The sequence below is a fragment of the Electrophorus electricus genome, chromosome 14 (genome assembly GCF_041902795.1).
Source record: "Electrophorus electricus isolate QZ-2024a chromosome 14, ASM4190279v1, whole genome shotgun sequence".
In the NCBI taxonomy this organism is placed as follows: Eukaryota; Metazoa; Chordata; class Actinopteri; order Gymnotiformes; family Gymnotidae; genus Electrophorus; species Electrophorus electricus.
In genome coordinates, this window is record NC_137510.1 from 107,392 (window position 1) to 121,472 (window position 14,081).

At 42.8% G+C, this 14,081-nt stretch overlaps 1 protein-coding gene across 13 annotated transcripts in view; it reads right to left on the reverse strand.

The window, feature by feature from the left end:
* Positions 1-14,081, reverse strand: part of plekha4 (pleckstrin homology domain containing A4) — a 38,634-nt gene that overhangs the window by 11,543 nt on the left and 13,010 nt on the right. For 11 of the 13 annotated variants that reach the window (XM_027028689.3, XM_027028685.3, XM_027028687.3 and 8 more), the window contains 10 exons: positions 12,925-12,981; positions 12,314-12,394; positions 11,088-11,225; positions 10,582-10,680; positions 9,603-9,693; positions 8,952-9,010; positions 7,002-7,106; positions 1,551-1,632; positions 1,247-1,293; positions 97-555 (listed from right to left, as the gene is read on the reverse strand). In XM_027028689.3, the coding sequence (XP_026884490.3) occupies positions 97-555; positions 1,247-1,293; positions 1,551-1,632; positions 7,002-7,106; positions 8,952-9,010; positions 9,603-9,693; positions 10,582-10,680; positions 11,088-11,225; positions 12,314-12,394; positions 12,925-12,981 (1,218 nt within the window). The remainder of the gene's footprint in view (positions 1-96; positions 556-1,246; positions 1,294-1,550; positions 1,633-7,001; positions 7,107-8,951; positions 9,011-9,602; positions 9,694-10,581; positions 10,681-11,087; positions 11,226-12,313; positions 12,395-12,924; positions 12,982-14,081) is intronic. The other 2 variants (XM_027028688.3, XM_027028690.3) reach the window with 2 other exon arrangements.

The following is a 14,081-nucleotide window of genomic DNA, read 5'->3' on the forward strand; positions in this document are numbered from 1 at the left end:
GTGTGTGTGTGTGTGTGTGTGTGTGTGTATTTGGTTATGTGTGTATCTCTATATGTGTGTGTGTGTGTGTGTATCTCTATATGTGTGTGTGTGTACTTTAGTAGGGACTCCAGCAGAATCTTTGCTTGTTGCTTTATTTCTTCTTTCCTCAGGTTTCTGTGCAGGCATCTCCTCAGATGCCTCTCCTCGTCTGCTGTTCTTATCCTGATTGGGGCTTTCAAATAACAGCCTGCGTGGTTTGGTTGGGGTCCTTCTGCTGCTGTCAGACCTTGACAGCTGTGAGATTTTCTCAGGCAGCAGAGTGGTCAGCTCAGGAGGGGGGTCCTCCACAGATACCCGACGAGCAACAAGAGATGATGGAAGCACTGCTGTGACCACACGCATCACACGCAGTGGGGAGGGCTGGCTATCTGCAGGACATGACTGCTCTTTCAGGTGTGAGCTTGTACTCGTCTGATTGGCCAGATTCTCCTTATGTTTCCTTTTATTGGTTAGCTTCGCCTGGTCATGATTCAGCTTCCTTTCGCTTTTCTCTGCTTCAATTGTCATCCCCTTCTGATGAGGACAGAGATGCAGACAGAGAGAGGGAGCAAGAAAGAGGAACAGAGAGTGATAGAGAGAAAGAGAGGGAGAGAATGACAGATAGAAAGGAAAAATGGGAGAAAGGCAGACAGACTTTTGTTTCTGTATGAAAGTTTCTGCAGCGAAATGGGCTAATATAAGACACAGTCACCCTGGTGCCGGTGCCACTGAGACTGCGTGAAGTTCCAGCATACAGAGTACAAAAATAAATCCACCACACGATGACACATTTGCTGGAGCTTTGGGCAAGGTGGTAGGACTCACACACACAAACATAAACACACGCACACTCACACACATGCATGCATGCACACTCATACACATGCGTGCACATACTAAAGTGCAAATGAGACACTATTGAATTACTGTTTTTCTGATCAAGAAAACAGGTGTATATCACATACATCACACAAATGCCCACCTGGAAGACATGGAACAAGGGTAGAGTGTAGACAGATGGTTGGAGTGGACAGAGAAGGGTGGAGAGAGATGCATGGGGTGTGTGTGTTATAAATGGAGAGGGTGAGGGAGAGGCTGATCTTTAATCCAGCAGCAACCTGGTCTTATCAAGGTGAGAAGTGCAATTTGCACACACCAAGTCACCTGTAAATAACATACATAATGCCAGTTTCTGAATGACTGTGATAAAAGTGTTTTTATTTACCTTTATAGAAAGGTCAGACTCCACCCACCCATAGACTGACTGAGATTCTGGGAAGAAGGGATAGACAGAGAGAGAGAGAGAGAATGCTTTGTTACTGTTCTATAAACTCAGACAGAGATATATATTTATGCACAAACACAGAAACTCCTTCCACATTTTACACCCACTCATACATATACATATAGAAATACACACACACACACACACACACACACACACACACACACACACACACACACACACACACACACACACACACACACACACACACACACACACACACACACACACACAGCTTTGGAACCTGATGGGTTTGTTTCTCTGTGAAAAGAAGGTTGTCTGGAACTGTGGTTCAGTGTGTTCAATGGATTGGTGCCAAATGCAATCTGAGAAGAAAAAAAAAGAATGAGTGAGACAGAACTAGAGTGAGACAGAACTAGAGTGAGACAGAATGAGAGTGAGACAGAAATAGAGTAAGACAGAATGAGAGTAAGACAGAAATAGAGTAAGACAGAATGAGAGTAAGACCGAATGAGAGTGAGACAGAAATAGAGTAAGACAGAATGAGAGTAAGACAGAAATAGAGTAAGACAGAATGAGAGTAAGACCGAATGAGAGTGAGACAGAAATAGAGTAAGACAGAATGAGAGTAAGACCGAATGAGAGTGAGACAGAAATAGAGTAAGACCGAATGAGAGTAAGACCGAATGAGAGTGAGACAGAAATAGAGCAAGATAGAATGAGAGTAAGACCGAATGAGAGTGAGACAGAATGAGAGTAAGACAGAATGAGAGTAAGACCGAATGAGAGTGAGACAGAAATAGAGTAAGACAGAATGAGAGTAAGACAGCTCTAGATGAGGATCTGATGAAAAAGACAGTTCCTTGACATTTTAGTAGCAAAGTTTAACTGGTAAAATAACACTGTTTTTTCTCACATTCACATTCATTTTATCCATGAAATGTGTAATCTACATCAGTGTGAATCTGAATATTAAAAACAAAAAGCCAAAAACACACAAAAATAAAAACATACATAAACAGAATAAATATACTTGCTGCCTTGAGCTCCTCTCTAAGAAAACTGGCCTCACTGTTCATAAAGTCGCCTATTCGGACCATATACTTAATTATAGGTCAGCTCTAAATACTGCCCACTCACACTTTATTTCTTCTGTTATTAATGGTCCCAGACATAAGCCCAAACACTCTTTTCCACTATTAAAAAGCTCCTTCAGCCTCTGTCATTTACTCCTTCTGCTAGTGTTGAACAAAGTGAAAGTTTTCTTAGATTCTTTAAAGAAAAAATAAGCAAAATTAACCAGAATTTTCCCTCTGCAAACCCTACATCCGATTACTCGTTTAACTGCCAACTTGAGCCTACCCCCTCTCCTCTTCTTAAGAAGTGTTCTTCTGCTAATTCTGCCCCCATCTGTCATCTCATGAATGCATCCTTTACTTCAGGTTAATGTTCCTTCAGGTATCAAACCCTCAGCTATCACTCTTAAACCTGGACTGAATGCTGCACTTCTTGAAAATTACCAGCATATTTCCAATCTCCCTCTTACATGTACTGATTATGCACACCTGTTGTCTATTGTCTCTCTTACCCACTCTCCTATTTAAGCTCCCCTCCCTCGCACTCTGTTTGCGAAGTACTGCTGCTCTCATGTGTCAGATCCAGCCTTTCCTCTACGTGTTGGTCTTCCTGGTTTCTGAACTCTTCTCCTGCTTGACTCCTGGACTCCCCCCGGACTCTGCTCCTGACCTAGACTACCTGGTAACTCCCACATGCCAAGCTTGCAATGTTCAGGGCCCAGAAATCTCACCCTTCAGTCCCTACCTACCCCATAAACAAATAAAACCTCTTGCAATTGGATCCTCTCTTTCTTGTGTTTGTGCATAACAATGCCCTTTCTGGCCAAGGTATTAGGAAAGGTTGTGGCCTCTCAACTGCAATCTTTCTTAAATACACAGGCTCTATTTGAACATTTCCAGTCTGGTTTCCTTCCTACACACAGCACTGAGACAGCCCTGAGACAGCACTGAAACAGTCCTGAGACAGCACTGAGACAGCATTGAAACAGCACTCTTACATGTTCTCAATTATCTCCTTCTCTCTACTGAATCTGGCGACCTACCTATTCTGCTTCTAGATTTATATGCCGCCTCTGACACAATTAACCATAACATACTCATCGCCTGCCTTGGAACATTGGAATTACTAATCCAGTTTGTGAATGGTCCACCTCCTATATTTCTAATAGATCACATTTTGGTAAATCATCTTTGGTAAACACAATTTGCACACTGATACTGTCACTCAAGATGTTCCCCAGGGATCAGTCCTTGGTCCTCTTCTGTTCATTATCTATATACTACCCCTTGGTCAGATTATCCACAGGCATGGTCTCCATTTCCACTATAATGCTGATGACACTCAGATTTATATGAACACCAAGGCTAATACTACCCTATCACCTCCTGCTTTACTCTCTTGTATCCAACATCTCAAACATGAACATAAACTTCCTAAAACTAAATCCAGACAAAACAGAAGTTCTACTTATTGGTTCTAAAAAAATTGGTTAAAAATCTAAAATTTCTCTGATTTTAAATTCAATCTGGATGGTGTCTTGGTCAGATCATCTGCAGTTAGGAACCTTAGTGTGCTCTTTGACTTATCACTCTCTTTTTAACCCCACGCCAAGTCACTGGTTAAAAATGCCTTGTTTCATCTCCGTAATATTGCTAGACTTAGGACTCTCCAAAGACGCTTGGACTCTGGTTCACACTTTCATCCAGTCTAGATTACTGTAACTCTCTCTTCATTGGCGTCACAAACAAAACCATTCACTCAATATGTTCAAAATTCAGCTGCAAGAATTCATCCCTATTTTATAACAGTTACACTGTCTCCCCATCCCTTAATGCATTCAGTATAAACTCCTGTTTACATACAAAGCTCTCCATGGACTTGCACCTCCCTACCAAGCTGAACTCTTTGACTCATACTGCTCCACCCATACACTTCAGTCTTCTGATGCTGAACTCTTTGACTCATACTGCTCCACCTGTACACTTCAGTCTTCTGATGCTGAACTCTTTTACTTATACTGCCCGTACACTTCTGTCCTCTGATGCAGGTCTCCTCTCCATCCCCAAGTTTAGACTTGAGGCAGTTCTTTTATCTTTTAGTGTCATGGCTCCAAATCTCTGGAACACTCCACTTCAATCTCTCCATCTCTGGGCTTCACTTTTTTCACCTTTTTTCTGTTAATAGTTGTTAATTAAAGTGTTCAATGTGTTAATGTGTTTTCTATAATTTTTCTCTCGATCTGTATTATTATTGTTATTATTCGTAGTAGTAGTTACATTTATATAGCACCTTTCTTGAACCAAAGGATGTATTACAGACTGATATCTGGTTTTACAACACTCACACACCACACACCTTGTGTCCTTGAGTTTGAGAAAGGCGCTATATAAATTAAACTTATTATTATTATTATTATTATTATTATTAAATTTCCAATTAAATATATATAACATTCAGTTTGACAGTCACATCCTAGCTAGTCATCCTATCTAGGGTTGTTTCTCCACACTGCTCTTCTGTGACCCTCCATTAAAAGAGGAGCTTGACTTTTGTTTGGACTTTGTCAGAAGTTGTAAACAGGAAGCATCAGAGCTCAGTGACTCTTGCTGCCCTTGCTTTTACTATCATGTCTAACCTTCCTCACCCTGACACTTTTCTTTCTCTCTCCCGGGATACAGCTACTGATACTTTCCTCTGTACACACTCCTTGTCAATTAACCTTCTCAAATATAGACTACAAAAACTCATTACTTTCTGGTCTTCCTCTAAGAGCCATCAGACCTCTACAACTTGTTCAGAATGTAGCAGCATGGCTGGTCTTCAATCTTCCGAAGATCACATGTGTCACTCCACTGTTGCGCTCCCTTCTATTGGCTTCCAGTAGCTGCCTGCATGAGATTTGATGCTTGCCTACAAAGCCAAAAATGGACCAGCCCCACCTACATGATGTCAATGGTCAAAGCCCAATCTGTACCTCAAGAAAATCGAATCTCAAGTACAGCTCAGCTTGAAATAACATGCTTTGTGTCTCATGGAAGACAAGCATTGAAACTATTCTCTGTCCTGGCTCCTAGATGGTATCATTAGGTATCATTGATTCCTGTATTTAGCATTATTCTAGTTCAACAGTATCCTTGACTTTAACTTTAAATGGAGAGGATCCACATCCAATCTATGTAGACTTTCCACTGGTGTCCCCCAGGGCTCAGTATTAGGCCCCCTTCTCTTCTCTTTGTATACTCGTTCTCTTGGTGATGTAATATCATCTCATGGCTACTCCTACCACTGCTATGTTGATGACACCCAATAATTTTATTCTTTTCCACCCTCTGACACGCAGGTCTCCTGGTGTATCTCAACCTGTTTGACTGACTTTGAGTCATGGATGACAGCCCACCACTTGAAGTTCAATCATAGTAAAACAGAGCTTCTGAACATCCCATGAACTCCCAGCCCTTACCATGACCTCACAGTTTCTTTCGAGAACTCCCTGGTATCACCATCCGAAGCTGCCCGTAGCCTGGGCATAACTTTGGACAACCAGTTGTTGTTCTCAACTTATGTTTCAAATCTAACCCGGTCTTGCAGATTTCTTCTTTATAACATATGAAGGATTCAGCCCTTTTTTCTCACAGGAAGCTGCCCAGGTGCTAGTGCAGTCTTTTGTAATCTCAAAGCTAGACTACTGAAACTTGCTACTTGCTGGTCTTCCTCTAAGAGTCATCAGACCTCTACAAAGAAATGCAGCAGCATGACTGGTCTTCAATCTTCTGTAGTTCACACACATCACTCCACTGCTACACTCCCTTCATTGGCTTCCAGTAGCTGCACGCATCAGATTTAAAACCTTGATTCTTGCCTACAAAGCAAAAAAATGGACCAGCTCCTCCATACATAATGTCAGTGGTCAAAGCCTGATCTGTACTTTGAGTACTTCAAACCTCAAGTATGGCTTGGCTTGCAATACCATGCTTCCAGTCTCATGGACAACAAGTATTGAGACTATTCTCTGTCCTGGCTCCTAGATGCTGGAACTAACTTCCGCCTGCTGTCTGGGCAGCAGAGTCCTTTGCAGTTTTCAAATGCAGACTGAAGACCCGCCTATTGGTGGAATATTTAAATGACTACTGACCCTGCTCCTATGTTGACTAACTGAAACTAGTACTTATTGTAGGGTATTGTTGATTGCACTGATGTTGACTGCGCCTTTGTTGACTAACTGAAACTCTAGTACTTTTTGTTTATTGCACTAATTGTTGTTTGAGATAAAGCTCATGTATTTTGCACTTATAGGCATCAGCATTGATCCTTGAATTCAACAGTATTCGAGTTCATTGGTATTTTAGACTCTAACCTACTGTACCGGTTAGAATGTATTCTATGAGTACATGACAAAGCACTTTTCTAAGTAGCTCTGGGTAAGAGCGTTTGCTAAATGTTCAAAGTATAAAATGTAAATATCAACCTCTTCTCCTAAAACTTTTAAACACTTAAAATCTCAGTGGAAAAAGCAAGATAAAGAGAGATACAAAAAGAGTGGGAAAGAGAGAAGGAGCCAGAAGCCAGAAGGAGACAGAGAGATAGAGGGTAGGAGAGAGTTAGAGGGAGATAGAGAAGCTTCCACTATGCTGAATGACATTTCTCTCCTTTCACTCACCTTGTGACAAGGCTTTACCCAGTCAGGTCTCTGATCTGTACTGTGATTGGCGCTCTGCAGCTCATAAGGTAAAGGTGGGCGGGAAGGTGGTTCTGACTCCTCTCCCTTAAGCATATGAAATAAGTAAGTCACCACATGCCACAATGCATAAAGTTTAATATACATAGTACTACACCCTCCCATCACATCTATATAACAGCTATAATGCTTTCTAAACATATAGCACATTAGTATACCTATACGATACTACCCCATAACACACTGATAACCAACAGACACCCATCTAGTAGCATGTTGGACCTCATCTGGCCTCCCGAAACTGCAGCAGTTCATCATGGCATAGATTCCATTAGGTGTTGAAATGTACTCTGACACCTGACAAAACTAATCAATCTACAGGAAGGTTGGCCCGTGCAGACTTCTCACAGTGTTCTACCTTGTCCTAGAGATGCTCTATAGGATTAAGATCTGAGAACTATGAAGGCCAGAGAAGGAAGGAAAACTTGCCATCATGTTCTTAGAACCAATCCATGATTACACGACCCTTATGTCGTGGTAAACAGCTGCTATAAAGGGATGAACTTGATTGGCCACAATGCTCAGGTACGTCCTTCTGTCCAAACATCCATCCACAGGTATCAGAGGATTCAGGTTGTGTTAACAAAACATTCCTCACAACATAACTCCACCTCCTCCTCTACCAGCCTGAACTGTTGACCCCTGACAGGAAGGGCTCATCAATTCATGCTGCTTGTGCCAAATTGTGACCCTCCCATCAGCATGGTGGTTGCAACAGAAATCTGGATTTATCTGACCAGGTGATGTCTCTCCACTATTCAGTGATCCAGTTTTTGCCCACTGGAGTACTGCCTTTCTGTTTCCCTTACACAGTAATGTAATTCAAATGGTCCTCTGCTGTTATAGCCCATCCATGCTAAGGAACAATGAGTTGTGCATTCAGACACATTAGTTTATGTTTATGGCATTTAGCTGATGTTTTTATCCAAAGCAACTTACAAGAGTGGCGACAGATACAGGCTATGGAATGGAGCAACTGTCAGCCACCTCCTGTACATGGATGACATCAAGATGTATTCCAGAAGTGAACGAGACATCAACTCACTAATCCATCTCACCAGGATGTCATTCGAACTGGATAAGTAAGGGCTGGAAGTTCCAAGGTCTAAGTGGGATGGGATATACCCCCAAAGGTGGTGGAAAATGACCATGCTATGATTTTGGATTTGCAGATACAGACAGACAAGATGGTAAAGACTGGACATAGTAGTGATGGACAAACAGCAGAAGAGGGCCATAGTGACACATGTGGCGATTCTGGGCCATAGCAACATCAGGAAAAAGGAAAACAAAAAGCTCAAGAAATTCCAAGGGCTGAGAGAAGAGCTGGGAAAGATGTGGAGGGTGAAGGCAACTGTGGTTCCCTTAGTAACCAGAGCACTAGGGGCTGTGACCCCCACACTGGAAGAATGACTCAAGCAGATCCCAGGAACAACATCCAAGATCTCGATCCAGAAAAGTGCAGTCCTGGGAACAGATAAGATACTATGCAGGACTCTCAAGCTCCCAGACCTCTGGTAGAAGACATGAGCTGGAAGGAAAAAGAGACTGCCTGGAGGGTGAGGGGGGAATTTATATATATCCATATCCATTGCTCTCACAGCCTCTGCATATACCCCTTCACACTGGAGTTGCTTGCATGGTAGCACTCCAACAGTTCTCTATTCTTCACTCTCATCACATGCATACAGGCACACCTACATAAACACATGCATGCACACATACATAGGTACAGTAGATGTGTGGTATGTGTTATGGAGGTGGCAGATATGGTATGTCTATACCATTTCTCCTTCTCACCCAGCACACCTACCACAAGTCCTATGTATGTATCCATACCATAACTGACAAGTCAAACCCCAAGCAACTTACTGAGTACTGGATGTTCTCCATAGGATGGACTGGAGAGTTCTGGAGAGGAGGGGAGAGAACTGAGAGAGAAAGAGAAAGATCTCTATAAATGTATGTTGGATATACCTACATTGGGTAGTCCAATGTTGATAAATATCTTTGTTGGTTAGACGTATGTAGGTTAAATATGTGGTGCATACATCTATGTGGGCAAACTCCATTTGTTAACCCAGAGACCTCTCCACAGAATTCTCTACACCCACCCACAGAGCTCTCCACAGACCTCTCTACACCCACCCACAGACCTCTCCACAGAATTCTCTACATCCACCCACAGACCTCTCCACAGAATTCTCTACACCCACCCACAGAGCTCTCCACATACCTCTCTACACCCACTCACAGACCTCTCCACATACCTCTCTACACCCACCCACAGACCTCTCCGCAGACTTCTCTACACCCACCCACAGACCTCTCCGCAGACCTCTCTACACCCACCACAAACCTCTCTACACCCACCCACAGACCTCTCCACATCCACCCACAGACCTCTCCACAGACCTCTCTACACCTTCCTACAGACCTCTCTACACCCACCAACCCACAGACCTCTCCACAGATCTCATCACAGACCTCTCTACACCCACCCACAGACCTCTCTACACCCACCCAGCATGGCCCTGAAATGACTTCTATTGGCCTTGAGTCCACAGAGAATATCCTCCATCATCCAGAGCTGTCGCTGTGCTTGGGAACGTTCCTGTGTGGAAAGGGAGAGAGAGAGGGAGAATAAAAAAATACATATACAGAATATATCACATGCAAAGTTCAATTTCACCAAACCTATACGTTATACACACCTATACCCCCATAACACACCTGTACTATACCCATACCATAACTATCGCCCCATTACACACCTGTACTATACCCATACCATAACTATCACCCCATTACACACCTGTACTATACCCATACCATAACTATCACCCCATTACACAGCTGTACTATACCAATACCATAACTATCACCCCATTACACACCTGTAATATACCCATACCATAACTATCGCCCCATAACAAACCTGTACTATACCCATACCATAACTATCACCCCATTACACAGCTGTACTATACCAATACCATAACTATCACCCCATAACACACCTGTACTATACCCATACCATAACTATCGCCCCATTACACACCTGTACTATACCCATACCATAACTATCACCCCATTACACACCTGTACTATACCCATACCATAACTATCACCCCATTACACAGCTGTACTATACCAATACCATAACTATCGCCCCATTACACACCTGTACTATACCCATACCATAACTATCACCCCATTACACACCTGTACTATACCCATACCATAACTATCACCCCATTACACAGCTGTACTATACCAATACCATAACTATCACCCCATTACACACCTGTACTATACCCATACCATAACTATCGCCCCATTACACACCTGTACTATACCCATACCATAACTATCACCCCATTACACACCTGTACTATACCCATACCATAACTATCACCCCATTACACACCTGTAATATACCCATACCATAACTATCGCCCCATAACACACCTGTACTATACCCATACCATAACGATGTTACCTGTGAAAGTCCAAAATGGCAAATGTGCTGGAGATGAGAATGGAACACACACAGCTCGCTCTCCATCCTCTCATAGTCCACCCAAACTCGCTCCATCTCCTGAAGACGGAGAAAATGATCACAGAGGACAGAGGGATTTGAGAAATGTCTCTCACACAAACCAAATCCATTTTTATTATGTTACATGTACACAGAGTGAAAACTACTGTGCTAACATTCCTTACTCTTTACTCCTTACACACTGAAGTGTACCAGTGACACACACGGCACATACGCGTGATACACACGATTGCATCAGTGATACACACGATACACACACTACTGTACCAATGACATATATAACACTGTACCAGTGACACACACATATGGCTGTATCAATAACACACATAACACTGTACAAGTGACACATATATGACTAGCAGTGAAACACACATGAAAAACCAAAGACACACCTATGACTGTACCAATGACACTTGACTGTACCAGTGAAACAAATATGACTGTACCAGTGAAACATCACACATTCTGGCCCTGATGGTGATCAACTCATCCTGTAGCAAAGCTTTCTGGGAAACTTCCTGTTCTTCCAGCTGCCAATCATCCAGCTGAAGATGAGTCATCTCCAAGGCAAATTGAGCACGCTCCTACACACACAGGCAGGAACTGACACTGACCATGGTTCTGACATGGACTAACAAGTACTGACACACTTGATGGTTCTATAACACTAGACTGAGCTTAAGTTCTGACACTGAGGAGGATTCTGTAACATTGGATAACAAATGGTGATTTGTTGTCCTCTGCGTATCAGTCTCTGTATTATGGTTAGGGCTAACCCTGTATCTGATCTCTAGGGTTAGGGCTAACCCTGTATCTGATCTCTAGGGTTAGGGCTAACCCTGTATCTGATCTCTAGGGTTAGGGTTAACCCTGTATCTGATCTCTAGGGTAAGGGCTAACCCTGTATCTGATCTCTAGGGTTAGGGTTAACCCTGTATGTGGTCACTGGGGTTAGGGCTAACCCTGTATCTGATCTCTAGGGTTAGGGTTAACCCTGTATCTGGTCACTGGGGTTATGGCTAAGCATGTATCTGGACTCTAGGGTTATGGCTAACCCTATATCTTGTCTCTAGGTTTAGGCCTATCCCTGTATCTTGTCTCTGGGGTTATGGGTTATAGCTAACTCTGTATCTGGTCTCTGGGGTTATGGCTAACCATGTATATGGAATCTAGAGTTATGGTTAATCCTGTATCTTGTCTCTGAGGTTAGGGCTAACCCTGCATCTGGTCTCTAGGGTTAGGGCTAACCCTGTATCTGGTCTCTAGGGTTAGGGCTAACCCTAACCCTGTATATGGTCCTAGGGTAACATTCCGTGCTGCTGACAGTTTATCAGTACTACTGACTTTCTAACCCTAGTGCATCTGTCGGTATATCAGAATAATTTACATTCTAACCCTAAAGCACATGTTTGAAATAGGATTAAAGCTAACCCTAACCCTAACCCTAAGGTTAAAGATAGCCCTAACCCTAACCATAGATATAAAGTTAACCCTAACCCTAATTCTAGGGTTAAAGCTAACACTAACCCAGACTGTAAGACTAGCAAAGAGAGGAGGCATATGCAGAATGAAGTATCATCTGGTGGGGGGGGGGGGTTGTATACGTGTATGTATGTATTTATATTTGTTTGTGTGTGTCAGGTGGGTGTTTATATATGCATGTGGGTCTGACCTTATCAGCTTGTAGGTGAGACATTTCTACTGAGAGTGTCTGCAGTAATTTATCACATCCACACAAACGAGTGAGGACCATCTGTAGAGACAGAAAGAGAGAGAGAGACAAAGAGAGAGGAGAGTTAGTAACCTAAACTCCACTAAAGCATACAAGTTAACAGCAGCCCCCACAGCAGAGTAAGAGAGTGTGTATATGTGTGTGTTTGTGTGTCTAAGTGTGTGTGTGTGAACGCATGCCCTTACATCCATGTCTGCTTGTAGTGCGATGAGTGTATGTATGTACTTATGTCTATGTTTGCCTAAAGTGTAATGTGTATATGTTTGTAAGTGTGTTCTTACGTCTGTGTCTGCCTGTATCTCTGTGTGTGTGTGTGTGTTTGCTCTTACGTCTGTGTCTGCCTGTAATGTGGTAAGTGTGGGTGTGTGTGTGTGTTCTTACATCTGTCTGCCTGTAATGTGGTGAGTGTGGGTGTGTGTGTGTGTGTGTTCTTACATCTGTGTCTGCCTGTAATGTGGTGAGTGTGGGTGTGTGTGTGTTCTTACGTCTGTCTCTGCCTTTAATGCGGCGAGTGTGTGTGTGTGCGTGCGTGAGTGTGTATGTGTTCTTACGTCTGTGTCTGCCTGTAACGCGGTGAGCGCCTGTGTCTCTCTCTCACACTGCACATGCTGAATGAAAATCAAAACAGGCCATTAGAGGAGATACAGGACATACTAACTCCAACCCTAACCTAACCCTAACCCTAACCTAACCCTAACCCTAACCCTAACCCTAACCTAACCCTAACCCTAACCTAACCTAACCCTAACCTAACCCTAACCTAACCTAACCCAACCCTAACCTAACTCAACCCTAACCCTAACCTAACCTAAACTAATCCTATCCCTAACCTAACCCTAACCTAATTTAACCCTAACCATAACCCTAACCTAACACTAACGTAACTCAACCCTAATCCTAATTTAACCTAAACTAATCCTATCCCTAACCTAACCCTAACCTAACTGTAACCCAACCTAACCCTAAACCTAACCCAAACCTAACTCAACCCTAACCCAACCCTAACCTAACGTAAATTAATTCTATCCCTAATCTAACCCTAACCTAACTATAACACTAACCCTAACCTAACCCCAACCCAAACCTAACATAACTCAACCCTAACCCTAACGTAGCCTAAACTAATCCTATCCCTAACCTAACCCTAACCCAACCTAACCCTAACTTAACCCTAAGATAACCCTAACCTAACCTAACCCTAAACCCAAACCCTAACCTAACCTTAAACCCCAACCCTAACCTAACTCTAATCCTAATCCTAACCTAACCCTAAACCCTAACCCTAACCCGCAACCCTAACCTAACCCGAACCCTAAGATAACCCTAACCCTATCCCTAACCTAAGCCTAACCCTAACTCTACCTAACCTAAACTAACCCTAACCCCAAACCCTGCACCCCAACCCTCACCCTTTTGGAGAGATACATTCCTAAACCAGTAACAATGCTTGTGCCTACGAATGTGTGCAAGTAAATCTGTGAGAATGTGTGTTTGTGTGTGTGTCAGGGTGTGTTTGAGTGTGTGTGTTGTTACTCACACACCCTAACCTTAACTCTGGATGTAACAGGCTTCATTATTTAATACATTTTCCTTTTTTTGTTTGTGTTTTTGTAAAGCACTTAGAATTGTTATTGAGTATGAAAGGTTATATAAAAAAAACTGCTTTGCCTGAGTTTACAAGATGTTATAACAATGTACAAAGGATCAA